Raw genomic sequence first — 14,992 nt, forward strand, 5'->3', positions numbered from 1 at the left:
GCTGGCGGTTCAGGAAACGCAGCTGCGCGTTTACCAACGTCAAGCGGAAACGCCTAAAGCAAACCGGAAGCCACGTGAGCGAACGGAACCCCGTCTCTATGGTTAGAGGTCCTCCTCGTCCTTCCCTTCCCTTCCCTTCCCTTTCCTCCCTACCCACCCCCGTCACGTGGCAAGGGCCTGTCTGGGAGCGGAAGCGGCGCGGAAGGTGCGATTAAAATGGCGGCGGCGTGAAGTTGCATGTTGTTGTGGGGGGGCCCCGCTGAGTCCGTTGGGAGGAACCGCCAGTTGTAGCCGCCGCCGCGATGGCGGTGACCGTCACCCTGAAGACCCTGCAGCAGCAGACGTTCAAGATCCGGATGGAGCCTGACGAGACGGTGAGGGGCGGCGGCGGGCCCGATCCTCTCCCTCTCTCTCCCACCCACCCCCACCCCGGGCCCTTCTCCCGTGGGGAATCTGCCGGCGGTACCTGACTGATTTGACCCCCGGCCCTGCTATGCCAGTCGCCTTCTTTTAAAACGAGTTTGCAACCGCCTCCTCACTTGCCCGTCCACTCCGTCCTCCTCGCAGCGAGATCCAGCTTGGGATCCACCTTCTAAGCATTATTATTATTATTATTTATTTATTTATATAGCACCATCAATGTACATGGTGCTGTACAGAGTAAAACAGTAAATAGCAAGACCCTGCTGCAAAGGCTTACATTCTAATAAAATCATAATAAAACAATAAGGAGGGGAAGAGAATGCAAACAGGGACAGCGTAGGGTAAACAGGCACTGGGTAGGGTAAAACTAACAGTATAAAGCCAGAACAAAATCAAGTTTTAAAAGCTTTAGGAAAAAGAAAAGTTTTTAGCTGAGCTTTAAAAGCTGCAGTTGAACTTGTAGTTCTCAAATGTTCTGGAAGAGGGTTCCAGGCGTAAGGGGCAGCAGAAGAAAATGGACGGAGCCGAGCAAGGGAAGTAGAGGCCCTTGGGCAGGCGAGAGACATGGCATCAGAGGAGCGAAGAGCACGAGCGGGGCAATAGTGTGAGATGAGAGAGGAGAGATAGGAAGGAGCTAGACCTGAACTGTGGGATCCGCCGGCCACAAAACGTATAATAGGAAAGCTCTTTTCTCTCCCTGGCTCTCTCCCCGCACACACGCACCGGCTCCAGGCACAGCCCTTTCTTCTTCTTATTATTATTATTTGCATTTTTATACCGCCCAATAGCCGAAGCTCCCTGGGCGGTTCACAAAAACTAAAACAATTCAAAATTTTATAAAAACATGATATAAAATACACATTAAAACATACCATGCATGATTAAAACATCCTGAAAACATTCTAAAATTTCACTGGATAGGCCTGCAGGAATAGATCAGTCTTTATTTCTTACTCTCCTTTAATAACAATAATAATACTTTATACTGTTTAATACTTTATACTGCAGACTTTATACTGTTAGTTTTACCCTACCCTGTGCCTGTTTGCATTCTCTTCCCCTCCTTACTGTTTTACTATGATTTTATTAGATTGTAAGCCTATGCGGCAGAGTCTTGCTATTTACTGTTTTACTCTGTACAGCACCATGTACATTGATGGTGCTATATAAATAAATAATAATAATAATATTTATTTCTTACCCGCCTCTCCCTTTGGATTGAGGCGGGGAACAACATTAGAACAGGAATCAATACATCTTAAAAAATTCTTGATTTAACATTGATCTGGATAGGCCTGCCGGAAAAGGCTAGTCTTTAAAGCTGCCTTAAAATCACACACAGAGTTAATGTTACAAATCTCCCCGTTCCACAATCCGGGGGCGACAGAAGAAAAGTTCCTCTGGGTAATGGTTGTCAATCTAGTTTAACTGGCTGAAGTAAACCCTTCTCAGAGGACCTGAGTGTGCAGGGCGGATTGTACGGGAGAAGGCGATCCCGCAGGTAACCTGGACCCAAGCTATGTAGGGCTTTAAAGGTAATGACCAACACTTTGTACTTTGCCCGGAAACTAATTGGCAGCCAGTGGAGTGATTTTAATGTTGGGGCAATATGCTCACCCCTAGATGTACTGGTGACCAACCTGGCTGCCATATTTTGAACTAGTTGGAAGTTTCCGAACTAGGTACAATGGTAACCCTATGTAGAGTGCATTGCAGAAGTCAAGCCTTGAGGTTACCAGCATGTGCACTACTGTCTTTAGGTCTTCTGACTCTAAGAATGGGTGCAGCTGGTGTATCATCCGAAGCTGATAGTAGGCACTCTTGGCTGTCGCATCTATCTGGGCTGTCATTTGGAGCGACGGATCCAGGAGCACCCCCAAACTGCAAACACAGTCTTTCAGGGGGAGTTTAGCCCCATCCAGAACTGGTTGAGTGGTCATTAGTGTGGTTATGTCGTCCCCCGGTGTGCACGTACCACGGAATACTTCCATGCTACTTTTGATTTATTCTTCATTTGCCACGGGGATCTGTACTATAAGAATAGTCTGTTAACACAGGTGTATGTAACGGGAATGCTCCTATTTTCTCCCTCTGCTTTCTCGTTGCCCCCTTTTGCAAGTGAGCCAAACACACGCATGCTTAAGTTCGGTATCAGTTCTAAATCTGTTTCCTGATCAAGTTAAGACTCTTGTCTCGAAATGGGTTGGTTCCTTGTCTAGTTGGTGCAATCCTGGAATTCACCCACACAAAACAACTTGTCTGTGTAATTCCCAACTCTGACTGCCCCCTTCAGTGAATAACCAAACAAGTCGTTATTTCTTTTATTGCCAATGTTAATCAGAGGGAGACCGCTGCTTCTGTTTTCTGGCTCTCGGTGTTGTAGCATTGTGCTGCTCTATCTGGATTTGTTTTAATGAAGTGAGGTTGAAGTTAATCCAGATATTAAAGTAAATAATCTCAGGAGTAGTTTTTGTCTACGTGGTACAGTCATAGCGGGGTGCATATGTAGAGTGGGGAGTTGCTAAGAGTGCCTCGTTTTTTTCAGTGTCTGTCTTTTCATTTTGCTTTAGTAAAATAAATACGTTGAACTACAAGGTAAGAGCCAAACACCAGACTACAAAGCCCTAAAGTTTATACAATTGTTAGCTTGGTCTTAATGTTCTATTTTGATTCCATTTGTAAAACATGTTAAAATAAAGATTCTGAAATGGTCTTTTGATCTTACACAAAAATGGCACAGTCCTTTTCAGGTGAGGTTTATGTCCAAGCTTCAGTTCGTGGAAACTTCTAACATCTCAGCTGCTCTTCTGTCTTAAGCAAAGTTTCCCTTTGCATCTTATGTCCAGGTAGTGGTTGCTGTGGATGTTGTCACCGCCTTAGCAAGTGTGGGAATGAAATGGTTAGGGGCCACTATGGCTTCTCTCCGAAAAAGATCATGCGTTGAGAGTTGGTGCATGTGTATCTGCGTGTATGTTTGTTTACACAACCGTTTCTGTTCTGAGCAGTCTAATTGGAATTCTTACAGAGCATTCCAATTCATTTTGAAGCAGCAAGCGCTGGTTATCGCCAGCAATGCAACCGCCATGTAGGATATAAAAGTAGGGACTCTCAGGAACGGTACGTAAAGCCTGCATTGATTGGTTCACACTGGGATCTCAGCCGATGGATCCTTTGGCACATGTTGCACCCTCTATCTTTCCGCAGAGGAGGAAGTGTACAGGACGTTCCTGACAGGTGCCATTGTTCTAGCTTAGATGACTGTGTGTCTCTTCCGTGTCCATAATGCCTAAGGCTTTCAGCATCACAGCAGGTGATAGAACTATTCATGCTTGTATAAAACAACCCAAGTTTTAATTTGTATTTCTAAACTTTCCAAATTATGAGAACAACATTCTTGTCAAACGGAATCCCAGCATAGATGACGATGATAGTTTAGGTAGTCTTTAAAAGTTCACTGCCACACAGTCACAAATCCTACTATATATTTAAGAATGGAGAGTCTTTTCTTGAAAGAAGAAAAGATTGCGTAGCTTGTAACTGGTACTTCTGGGCGCCCTAGTTTCCTTTGGCTGTAGGAATAGTAACGACGGAAGTACCATGCAGTGTGTGTCCACCCTAGTCTTTGGAGGAAGGGTGCGGCAGAGGTCAGATCAACAGGTTCTGCTTTCCTAATGGTTCTTAGAAGCCGAGGGCATTTTGAGCCCGTTTCTTATTGGTGGGGATGAACACAGTTCTTCAAAGGGTCTGCAGGTAAGCACCCATGTTGTTGAAGGATTATGGCTGGAGAGGCTCTTCGAAGCTCTGTACCTCAGTGCTGATTGGGGTGGAAAGGAGTTACTACTTAGGCATTCAGTAATGAGGCAAATGGTGGTCTTGCCTCACAGGTCCGAGTTCTTAAGGAGAAGATTGAGGCTGAAAAGGGCAAGGAAGCCTTCCCAGTGTTGGGCCAGAAGCTTATCTATGCCGGCAAGATCCTGAGTGATGATGTCCCCATCAAGGAGTACAAGATTGATGAGAAGAACTTTGTGGTGGTGATGGTCACCAAGGTATGGCTGGCACCTTCTTTGCTTCATAGTTCAGCAGAGGGCTGGCTGTGCTGCAGCAGTCAGCTGTTGTAGCGGTGGTGTGCTGTGTGTTTTCTGTGGGGTAGAAGTGCTTGGTCTCCTCTCCTAAGGATTTTTTGGGTTTTCTGTTAAGAACAAAACAGGCTCAGGAGCTCCTGCACCCTCACCCAGTGATGCAACACCCACTTCAGAGCCCACACCCTCCTCTGGGCAGACACTGCGGCCTACAGCAGTTACGGTTTTATCCCCATCAGCAATTCCATCAAGTGAGGAAAAGCCTCCTGAAGAGACAGTGACCATTTCCCCTTCGGAATCCATAGTTGGGTAAGTTCATCTTGATCCATCACCATAAACAACTCTCAGTTGTTTTGTAGGTGACTTTGGAATAATCTAACGGAGGAAGAGATTTTAGGCCTAGGAAGTCACAATTGGTTCTGAAAATCCAGCACTGTTTGTATTTCAGGGCATTTGAGTAAACAGAGTTAGGGGCGAAGGGCTAGAGCAGGCCGTACCAGGGCATAGAATTAGGCCAGCCCTTAGTGGTCTACGCCTTCCTTTGGCTGTTAGATTTTGTTCCAAGTTTCTCTGCACTTGTCAATCTTAAAATGGAAATTGTACCCTTCTATGTGGAGGGCTGAGTGGGTATGAAAGCAGGACTGCAATATTCACAGGCAAAAACCCACTTCAGAAGTGGCTTGTATCCCTGCCCTGGAAAGGAAGAGGGTGCCTAGGTCTATCACATCTCATGGGTTTCAGCTATAAGGGGAGTGCAGGAAAGGATGAAGCAAAGTCCGTAGGAGCGCATGTTTTGTGGGCAGCCCCCTCTCGTAGCCCCTGTTACCTTGTACCCTGGACTCTAGCAATTTCTGAAAAGAGCACCCTTGAATTGTAGTGATAATGGAAGCACTCTAAGTCTCAACAGTGGTGGTGAGAACCTTAAGCATATCTATTTTCTGCTGCTCGTCAGCAATGGGGGTACGAGAAAGGTTGTGTACGTGAAGGGGGAAATCACAGTTCTCTTGCTTAGGTGATCTTTGGCTCTTCAATTTTCTTGTCCAGTTATCTGGAAGGACCCAGCTACTATTTCTCTCTCTTAAATTTGCAGCTCTGTTCCCTCTTCAGGTAGCATGGGACGTGAAGATGATGCAGCCTCCACCTTAGGTAGGTGAGCGCCTTTCCTTTGCTTACCACAGGGGAGAGCTCTCAGCTGTGATTTGCTCTTCTATGACTGGGATCGTTCTATCCCTTTTCCTCTACTTTGACTGATAGATTTCTAGTGTCCCAAGATCCATAGCTGGCTTTTTGAACACAGCAAGGTTTTGTTTATGCAGTGCTGCCCTCTGATGGACACCATTGGTTAAAACACCACTGCTTCTGCTCTGAGGATAGAGATCCAACATGCAATAAACCAATGATTTTCAGCTGTCCTGTTGGAACCCAGAAAGGGATTGCAGCCAAAGCAACCCACTTCATTAATTTTTTTTTTAAAAAAGGGGGAAAAGTGGGTTCTGTATTGCCGGTTGGGGTTAAAAGGTGAATCCTGGGTCTGGAGAAATTGAAGAAGAATGCTTTAGAACAGCCTTCCTCAACCTGGGGCGCTCCAGATGTGTTGGACTGCAACTCCCAGAATGCCCCAGCCAGCTCTGGCTGGGGCATTCTGGGAGATGCAGTCCAACACATCTGGAGCGCCCCAGGTTGAGGAAGGCTGCTTTAGAAGAAGCCTCTGTTGGGCTTCATCAGTGGGTCTCATTTCAATCTCCATCACTGATACCTTAGAAGGTAAAGTCCCTATAAAAAGGCTGAGGCACTCTGGGTGACCCACCTGCGACTAAGCCTGCGGCAGTTACAGAAGGAGGCAGGTCACAGTGGCCTATTGCCTTTCCAGTCCAGTTGCCCCTTTTGCTCACTTTCCCTTATGCAAGGATCAGGTAGCGACAGTAATATCAGTTCTTCCTTTAATGCAAAGCTGTCTTCCGCTTCTGCTTCCAGTTACTGGCTCGGAGTATGAGACGATGCTGACTGAAATCATGTCAATGGGATATGAGCGAGAGCGGGTGGTAGCAGCACTCCGGGCCAGTTACAACAACCCTCATCGGGCTGTGGAGTACCTGCTAACGGTGAGGAGAATTGCTGGGCTTGTCCTGTTCCCACCTAGATATTTGAGGTTGTCCTCCAATTCTGTGAGGGATGTATGATTTTGTGGGTCTCGCAACCCTGATTCCTGGTTTCCCTTCCTTTCATTTTGTAGCTTTTTGTAATCCCATTTTGCTGTCTGCTACTGCACCTCTGTTGCTAGCTTGAATCACTTGTAAAAGACATAGCACCGGCCTTTCTGGACCATGTCAGGCAGGCCTCCTTGCCTGACATAATTTATTTATTTATTTTATTTTATTACATTTATATACCACCCCACAGCCAAAGCTCTCTGGGCGGTTCCCAAAAGTTAAAATAGTAAACATTAAAAAGTACCCCAAATTTAAAAAACCACCAGAAACATAAAAACAACAGTATCCATTTATAAAACAACAGTTCTGAGGTCCATTAAAAAAACAAACTTAGCGTTGTTAAATGCTGTTAAATGCCTGGGAGAAGAGAAAAGTCTTGACCTGGCGCCTGAAAGATAACCATGTTGGCGCCAGGCGAGCCTCATCGGGGAGATCATTCCACAGTCGGGGGGCCACCACTGATAAGGCCCTCTCTCTTGTTGCAACTAGGGAACTAAATAATGGGTTTCTAGCTCTGTGCATGAACCTTGCTTTTGTGCCCTCTCTGCTAGCATAACATGGGGGAAGAGTGTGAGGTGTCAGCATTCTGCAAAAGGATGTTCTGTGTCAGGGCTGAATCTGAGTGGGGTGCAGACAGGGGGTGGGGTTGTTTTAGTGCAACCCTTGAGAACTTTTTTGTTCTGCATCGGTGTTGTGCAGAAGGTAAGATGTATGTATGAAAATGAATGTATGCCAATTGCAAATACAATACTAGGCAAACTTGGCAGTTTCAGAGTTGTAATTAAGGTTTTTCAGATGATTATCCATAGTAAGTATGTGAGAGAATACATGTATGACATTAAAATACATGCATATTTCAGAGTGAACTGGAACTAATAAAGAGTGACAGTGAAACTAAAGATGCCCCAACAACCTTAGCTGGAAAGAGTCGAACTCTGTTGGAATAGATGCCTGGTTGTCTGCCTATCACACACAGTTCTTTGGGTTGCTAAAATTAATTAGTGCGTCGGCAGTTTTTGTTTTTCTTAAATTTTAGTAATGTAACAGAAGTGCATGCTATTCTCTTTAAAGTTTTACAAGTATTCCTATAAAAAATTCTACGTAATATAACATTTAAGTCACATTATGTATCCTTTAACTCCCCCCCCCCCCAAAAAAAAATATTTCAAGGTCAAATACTTGGTGCTGTATTGGGACAAAAAGTTAACTTGGGGCTACTTCTTTGAAAGCTTTGTTTAAGTAAACATGCAAAAATAAATCTCTCTTGGGCAGGAGTGGGCAACTTCCAGATGTTTTGGCCTACAGCTCTGGTCACTTGTTGCCAGTTTAGCCAATAGGCAGGGATTTTGGGAGTTGTAGACCAAAACATCTGCTCTAGGGTATCAAAACATTTTCCAATGCAAACCGAATATGTTCCTATGCAAATTAACATAATTTGCTTTGGAACATTTCCCAGAAAATTTTCCAATGCAAAATTTTCTGGAAAACCCACATCACTACCGACCAGTACCCCTACTTCTGCAGTTTATGGCAGATCTATAGTTTCTGGGCCTGGACATGGTTGGGTGCCAATTTCCAGTCTCTCAGTCACTCTGAACAAATAACAGTTGAAATGTGTGCTGGGGATGGAATCTTGAAAAGCACACAGTCTGGAAATGGTTCCATTAATTCTGCTTCTATTTTTCCTTTTTAACTTTGCAGGGCATCCCAGGTAGCCCAGAACCAGAGAGTGCACCCATGCAGGAGAGCCAGCCCCAAGAGCAGTCGGCACCAGAAGGTAGGTTGCCTTTCCCAAATTCCTGAAGTGGGTGGAATGTGGGAAGGAACGGGTAGATAGCTAGGCCCAATTTATTTATTTATTTATTTACCATACTTATACCCCGCTCCTCAGCCAAAAAAGGCTCTCGGAGCGGCTTACACTTAGGAAAAAAGACAGTCCCTGCCCTCAGGCTTACAATCTAATAAAGACATGACACATAAGGAAAAGGAGTCAAGGAGGGAGGGAGGGAGGAGAGAGAAAGAAAGAGAGAGAGTCCAGCAGGAGCAGGCCCCGATGTTACTTCTGCCTGCTCCTGTCCCCTCGGTCTTTCTTCTTCCCCACAGGGCCAAGATGGCAGTTTGCCCTGTGGGGGGGGGGGGAAGAGTCCAGCAGGAGCAGGCCCCGATGTTACTTCTGCCTGCTCCTGTCCCCTCGGTCCTTCTTCTTCCCCACAGGGCCAAGATGGCAGTTTGCCCTGTGGGGGGGGGAAGAGTCCAGCAGGAGCAGGCCCCGATGTTACTTCTGCCTGCTCCTGTCCCCTCGGTCCTTCTTCTTCCCCACAGGGCCAAGATGGCAGTTTGCCCTGTGGGGGTGGGGGAAGAGTCCAAGAGGAGCAGGCCCCGATGTTACTTCTGCCTGCTCCTGTCCCCTCAGGTATCGCTGTCTGGTATGATGGGAAAGTGTTGTCCTTTTATTTATTTATTTATTTATTAAAGCATTTTTATGCCGCCATTCAGACAAAAAAGGCTCTAACGGCGGCTTACAAAAGTATTTCTTGACAGTCCCTGCCCACAGGCTTACAATCTAAAAGACATGACACAAAAGGAAAGGGGATTGGGAGGGAGGAGGAGGGGGGGGGAAAGGAAAGCAAATTCAGGCACTACAATCTTAGTTGGAAAGTTCAGCAGTTACAGGTGACAGCAGGAGGGAGGGGGCTCTCAGCTGGAGCTGGACCCAGGCACGATGGAGAGGTGCCTGGCTGCTGCTTCCTCCCTCACTGGTGGCCTCTGCAGAGACAGTTGGTAGCAGGAGGGAGGGGGCTCTCAGCTGGAGCTGGACCCAGGCACGATGGAGAGGTGCCTGGCTGCTGCTTCCTCCCTCACTGGTGGCCTCTGCAGAGACAGTTGGTAGCAGGAGGGAGGGGGCTCTCAGCTGGAGCTGGACCCAGGCACGGTGGAGAGGTGCCTGGCTGCTGCTTCCTCCCTCACTGGTGGCCTCTGCAGTGTCAGTTGGTAGCAGGAGGGAGGGGGCTCTCAGCTGGAGCTGGACGCAGGCACGGTGGAGAGGTGCCTGGCTGCTGCTTCCTCCCAGAAAGGAGAAGGCTTGATGACTCATTCCCTTGTGCACTCTTCACACACCCCAAACCCTTCTCCTCTTTGCCATCATTCTGGTTGGATGTACGGTGTTACACCCCTTGGCCAACAGGAGAGAATCCTCTGGAATTTCTACGAGACCAGCCCCAGTTCCAGAATATGCGGCAGGTGATCCAACAGAACCCAGCCTTGCTCCCAGCACTGCTCCAGCAGTTAGGCCAAGAGAACCCTCAGCTGCTGCAGGTAACTGGAATTTGATGGGCTTTTGTTTGTTGTCTCAGTCAGTTGGGGACAGCACTGCAGCAACCATAAGGGTCAACGTCACACTGGTCTGGGAGGGGGGCCTGGGTCTTTCTCTGAGCTCTGGGAAGCGACCTCACAGGTGTTAGCATGGGAAGCGTGGCTCTCAGCCTCTCTGTGGCTTCTTGTTTGGATCTCAACAGAGCCAGGAGGCAGAGCACAGCACGGCTGCCTACCTCATCCCATGCTAGATAGTCCCATGTGCAGTTGTGTACCCTGTGCGGATGGCTTGGCCGCTAGAGCTCTGCCTTGCTTTTCAGATGAGCGTTTGCTTCCCTGGGGTTTCTCCTTTAAAGGATGCTGCCAGACCTCCTGTTCTGCTGATTTGCCAACACTGGCTTTAGGTGATGATGACCATGGCTGGCTCAGCTGCCTGCCTTTGCTTGTACTAATTGTAGATGGTACGCTCAGAGAGCCGAAGCAGTTTGCGTTGGGGTTACAGGGAGGATCATGAGGACAACTTGCTTGAGAATCCTGTACGCTTAAGAGTTGCAGGGGCTTAGTTGCAGGAGGAGAAAGAGGCAAGGCAATTCTCTCTTAAGCCTTCCTACCATATTGGAGGCTGTCCTTGGAGACCTCTCTGTGAAATCTGATGTCCTGGGTGTGTGCACAATGCACACATGCGTGTATTTCCGTGCTCAGACAATACCTGATAACAGTGACTACTCCTCTTCCTCTTCCAGCAAATCAGCCAACATCAGGAGCAGTTCATTCAGATGCTCAATGAACCTCTGGGTGAAATGGCTGACATCGCAGACATTGAAGGGGAGATGGGTGCTATTGGGGAAGAAGCCCCTCAGATGAATTACATCCAGGTCACGCCTCAGGAAAAAGAAGCCATCGAAAGGGTAAAAATGCTGGGTTGGGGAGTAGGGGCCTGGGGTAATCTAAATGCTAAATCAGATGCCCATGACTTACATGTTTGCAAAATCATGGGAAGCTGAGACTTGGGTGAAGCTACAAACGTTGACATCCTCCTGTTCCATCATTTGTGAGGATGAAGGTTGCAGAGTGCTTGTGGTCCTCATCTTGGTACTCCTTCCCCAGAATTCATTGTCACAAGACAAGTGCTTAGTTTTCTTGTAAGGGGCTTTGTATTTTTTACGCCAGCTGTTCTTTGGCGTAATCGCTGGCAGTTGGCTCCTTACTGGAAAGCTGAGACTGTTGTACAACAAATAGGGTTAAGTGCTGCCGATCATAACACCTTCAACTTTTCTTTCTCTATTCTGTCTTTCTCTCTCCATCCCACAGTTAAAGGCCCTGGGCTTCCCTGAGAGCCTGGTGATCCAGGCATATTTTGCCTGCGAGAAGAATGAGAATCTGGCGGCCAACTTCCTGCTGAGTCAGAACTTTGATGACGAGTGATAAAGGAAAAGAGTTTTATATCAAATTCTCTATATAAATATCCGTTTATTTAAAGGGGCACTACTGGGGTTGGGGGGTGGTGTGATTTTAGAATGTCCCAGGCGAATTGCTGGCTGGAGGAAAATACTCTACCTTGGAAGCTGGGCAGTTGGGGAAAAAGCAGAACAAACGGACCTTCTTTTCCCCTCCCCCCAAAACAACGACTGCATTTGAGCCCAGATGCATCCCATGACAGTCCTTGGGCTGGCAGGCAGGATGTTCAGGGAAAGGTTGACACAGCAGATGGGTTCTATTGGACCTTCTCCCATCTGAGCTGATTGCGTGTGTTCAAACAGATTGCTCTTTTGTTTGCAGATTCCCCCCCCCCCCCATCAATGCACGCTACTACAATGCCTAAATATGTCTGTGCCCATCAGTTAATTCTGTCAGTAGTATTATCCCCTTCAGTTGCCACCACTGTCCTTTGAAACGAGTCCAGCTGTTCATTCCTGTTCCAAAGCGCCACATGTGCTGGGTGGGTGATTTGTCTTCTGATTATCTTTTTGAGAGCTCTGCTGGCATTGAAGAGGCTGTCCTGTGGTTGCATAAAGCCACAGCACATTTCCCTACTCTGTCTTTTGTCCTCTTAAGGCAACCACCTACCCTCTTACCTGCAGCACCTGGACACTGTTCTTAAATCCATTCTCAGAAGAAATCCTGAAAATCAGGGCTGAGGAACAGTCACCCTTTGATCCAGCCAGTTTCAAACACTGAGACGCTTTCACTGTTTGAACTTTTCCCTCTTCCTTTGGCATCTCAGGTTTTTGTCCAGCTGTTCTGCAGAACTAGAGATGTGGTTGAACTGCCTTTGAAGTCTCAACTCCTGGGAGTTGCCTTAAGCAAGGTTCAACCTCCATGTAAGATAGATCAAAGTATACTGAACAATCATTTAACATTAAGATCTTGGAATTTGCAAACCTAATGCAATAGCAAAAGGAGGTCTAGGTTACAAAACTGTGTAGTAGTCTCTTAAAAGTGGCTATTTTGGAGCAAATGCTCATTGAACGAAACCCCATTTCAAGAATGTTCTGCATTGTGGAAGTTTTAAGGAAACTAATATTTTTTAGTATTAACCTGATTTACCTGTTCAAAAGATTCTTATATTTTGAAGACTTCTTTTTTTAAAAGAAAACACAGTAGTAGTTGGGAGATGAAATCTGTGTATTAGACATTTTGGGGATTTTACTTTTTAATTTTTGGAAAAAGATAAAACTGACATATTTTCACAAACATTCTTTATAGAGAAATGTGTAAAAAGAAAATTCCTGTTTTGGTGTACCTTTCTGAAACTTGAGTTTGAGCTGTGACTACATCTGAACCTATCCTGATTGATCTCACCAAAAAGCTGATCTAATCTATGACCCTTTCAGTCCCTGGTGTCCAATGAAATTGACAATTAATTCCTACAAGGGCAGGTGCAAAATTGCAACGTCTTTCCCAGTTTAGATCATCCATCACCTTTATGTGGGGGTGTTGGTCAAAGTTGTTTCTGTTTTGAACATTAATAAAACTGTCAGTTATCACCTGTTAAACCCCCGTTTCCTTTGATAAACCATGAAATTTACTGTTGCCTCTCTTCCTATTACCCCAATAACAATCCTGTCTGGCGGTCCCACTCTTTCCTCAGCACATGCCCTCTCAAAGAGAACCAGAGTATTACCTCTATGCCTCAAAAATAAATTCTGAAGCCATAAGTTACTGCTAAATTGTGTGATAATGTTGTGTGGCTATGACTGACAGTGTGCAATATGTTTTGAATAAGCTAAATTAATTGGATTTTAAGGAGGATGGTAATGGGGTTAAAGAGGAGACAGAAAGTTCTCATTCTTAAGCTTGAAAGAGTGTTTAGAGGAAGATTTTTAGGCTCACTTTGTTAAATAAGAAAAGCTGCTTCTTTTGGCTATGCTAGAATAAGCCCAGAACCACTGAGTGACCTCTCCTGAGCAGCAGTTGACTTCAGGGTGCTGTTTGAACGTTGCTTTGGCATGGCTGTGCCATCAGACCTTGTGGCTTGTCTTAGGCCTTCAGACAACAACCTGGAAACCAGCTGATGAGGTGACCTGAACTGCTTGCTCCAGGTTCTTAACTTCCCAGCTAAAAAACACTGCCGCTGACTTCTGGCTTTTTTTTTAGACCAGGGGCAGTTGAATATCGGGGTGGGTTGTTGAGGTATTAAGTGTGTTGCCCAAGAGCCGGATTTGGATGCTGAATGCTGTGCTTGAGACCTTGGGATTTAAAGGGTGAGGGCGTCAGTGTTCTGTATAGCTCCTCGCACCTCCCCATGACTGGCAAATACTGAACCAATTCTGCAAAATAAGCAAATGTAGACAAGCTTGCTTAACTTGCAAAATATGTATATAACACAATTCAACTGCTTGGCACAGAATTGTCACACATACTCACCCTCACATGTAATCTCCTGGATGCTGAACTCTTGATGAGAAAAACTACAGCTGCTTATTTTTCCAAATATGGACACAGAGAACTGGAGGAGGAAGACTAGTGGCTTGCAAAGAAAAGTTTTGAAGCTTTTTTGCCCTCATTCAGAAAGCGGGGTAACGGGATGTTAAGGTTCAGTTGGGGGGCCTTACCCAAGTGCAAGCCCTGTCATTTTTACCCTTTGACTTTCCCTTTGGTCTGTGTTGGCTTGCAGAGTTCTATCCGTGCCTCCTCTCTGTCTCAGGTTGAAATGTTCTGGGTACTGTGAATGGAGTGTGAAATAAATGAGTTGTTGAGGCCACTCAAGTGGCAGGAAAGAGTGTAGGTCTCCTTCAGTGAATGTGTTTGGTTCTTTGTTTCCCAATGGGAAGGGAGGGTTTGCATGGGGAGAGCTCTGAGCAAGAGGTGAAGAACAGCTCTTAGCAGGCACAAGAAGGGTTTCTGATTTGGTGTTGGAAAAACATGGAAGGATACTGGCTTGGTAGTGGGAAAGTAATGTATTTGCAGTGTCTAAATTTGGGCAGCTAACTTCGCACAAGGGAGGTTGTGGGCTCTCCCACACTAGAGGCCTTCAAGAGGCAGCTGGACAACCATCTGTCAGGGATGCTTTAGGGTGGATTCCTGCATTGAGTAGGGGGTTGGACTCGATGGCCTTGTAGGCCCCTTCCAACTCTGCTATTCTATGATTCTAAGTGGAGGTTGAAAGGTTCAGACCAGGGATCCATGTCCTAGCAACTGACCTGTTTTACCTGTCGCAGGTCTCTTCCTAATTTCAGAAGGCGGCACTCCTTTCTAGTTCTCTGCAGACCCGGAGGGGCCTAGGTCGTCTGGTGTGTAAAGGTCTGCCTCCTGCCCCTTGGAGGCAATTTTTTCAAGCACTTTGGTGGTCATCTGTTCACATAATGGCTCCTCCGGTCAGCACCAGCTGGGGTCTTTGCTCAGTAATGCAGAGATTGCGCCTGTTGGTCTGGATGCTGCGCTGTCTGCTCCAGGCTCCTGGCCTCTTGTGTGCACCATGTGCAGGGCTGGCTCATTGAAATGGGTGCTCTCATTGCCCAGAAAAAC

General features: G+C 46.4%; 1 protein-coding gene across 1 annotated transcript; it reads left to right on the forward strand.

Moving 5' to 3' along the window:
- The first annotated feature begins 209 nt into the window (after positions 1–209).
- Positions 210–14,244, forward strand: RAD23A (RAD23 homolog A, nucleotide excision repair protein). The gene is made up of 9 exons (XM_063119126.1): positions 210–374; positions 4,308–4,469; positions 4,621–4,811; positions 5,593–5,648; positions 6,477–6,604; positions 8,414–8,489; positions 9,897–10,027; positions 10,768–10,932; positions 11,336–14,244. The coding sequence occupies exons 1-9, from the start codon at positions 303–305 to the stop codon at positions 11,447–11,449; spliced, it is 1,095 nt and encodes a 364-aa protein (XP_062975196.1). The 5' UTR covers positions 210–302; the 3' UTR covers positions 11,450–14,244.
- Positions 14,245–14,992: the final 748 nt, after the last annotated feature.

Source organism: Elgaria multicarinata, chromosome 3, assembly GCF_023053635.1.
Source record: "Elgaria multicarinata webbii isolate HBS135686 ecotype San Diego chromosome 3, rElgMul1.1.pri, whole genome shotgun sequence".
Taxonomy (NCBI): domain Eukaryota; kingdom Metazoa; phylum Chordata; class Lepidosauria; order Squamata; family Anguidae; genus Elgaria; species Elgaria multicarinata.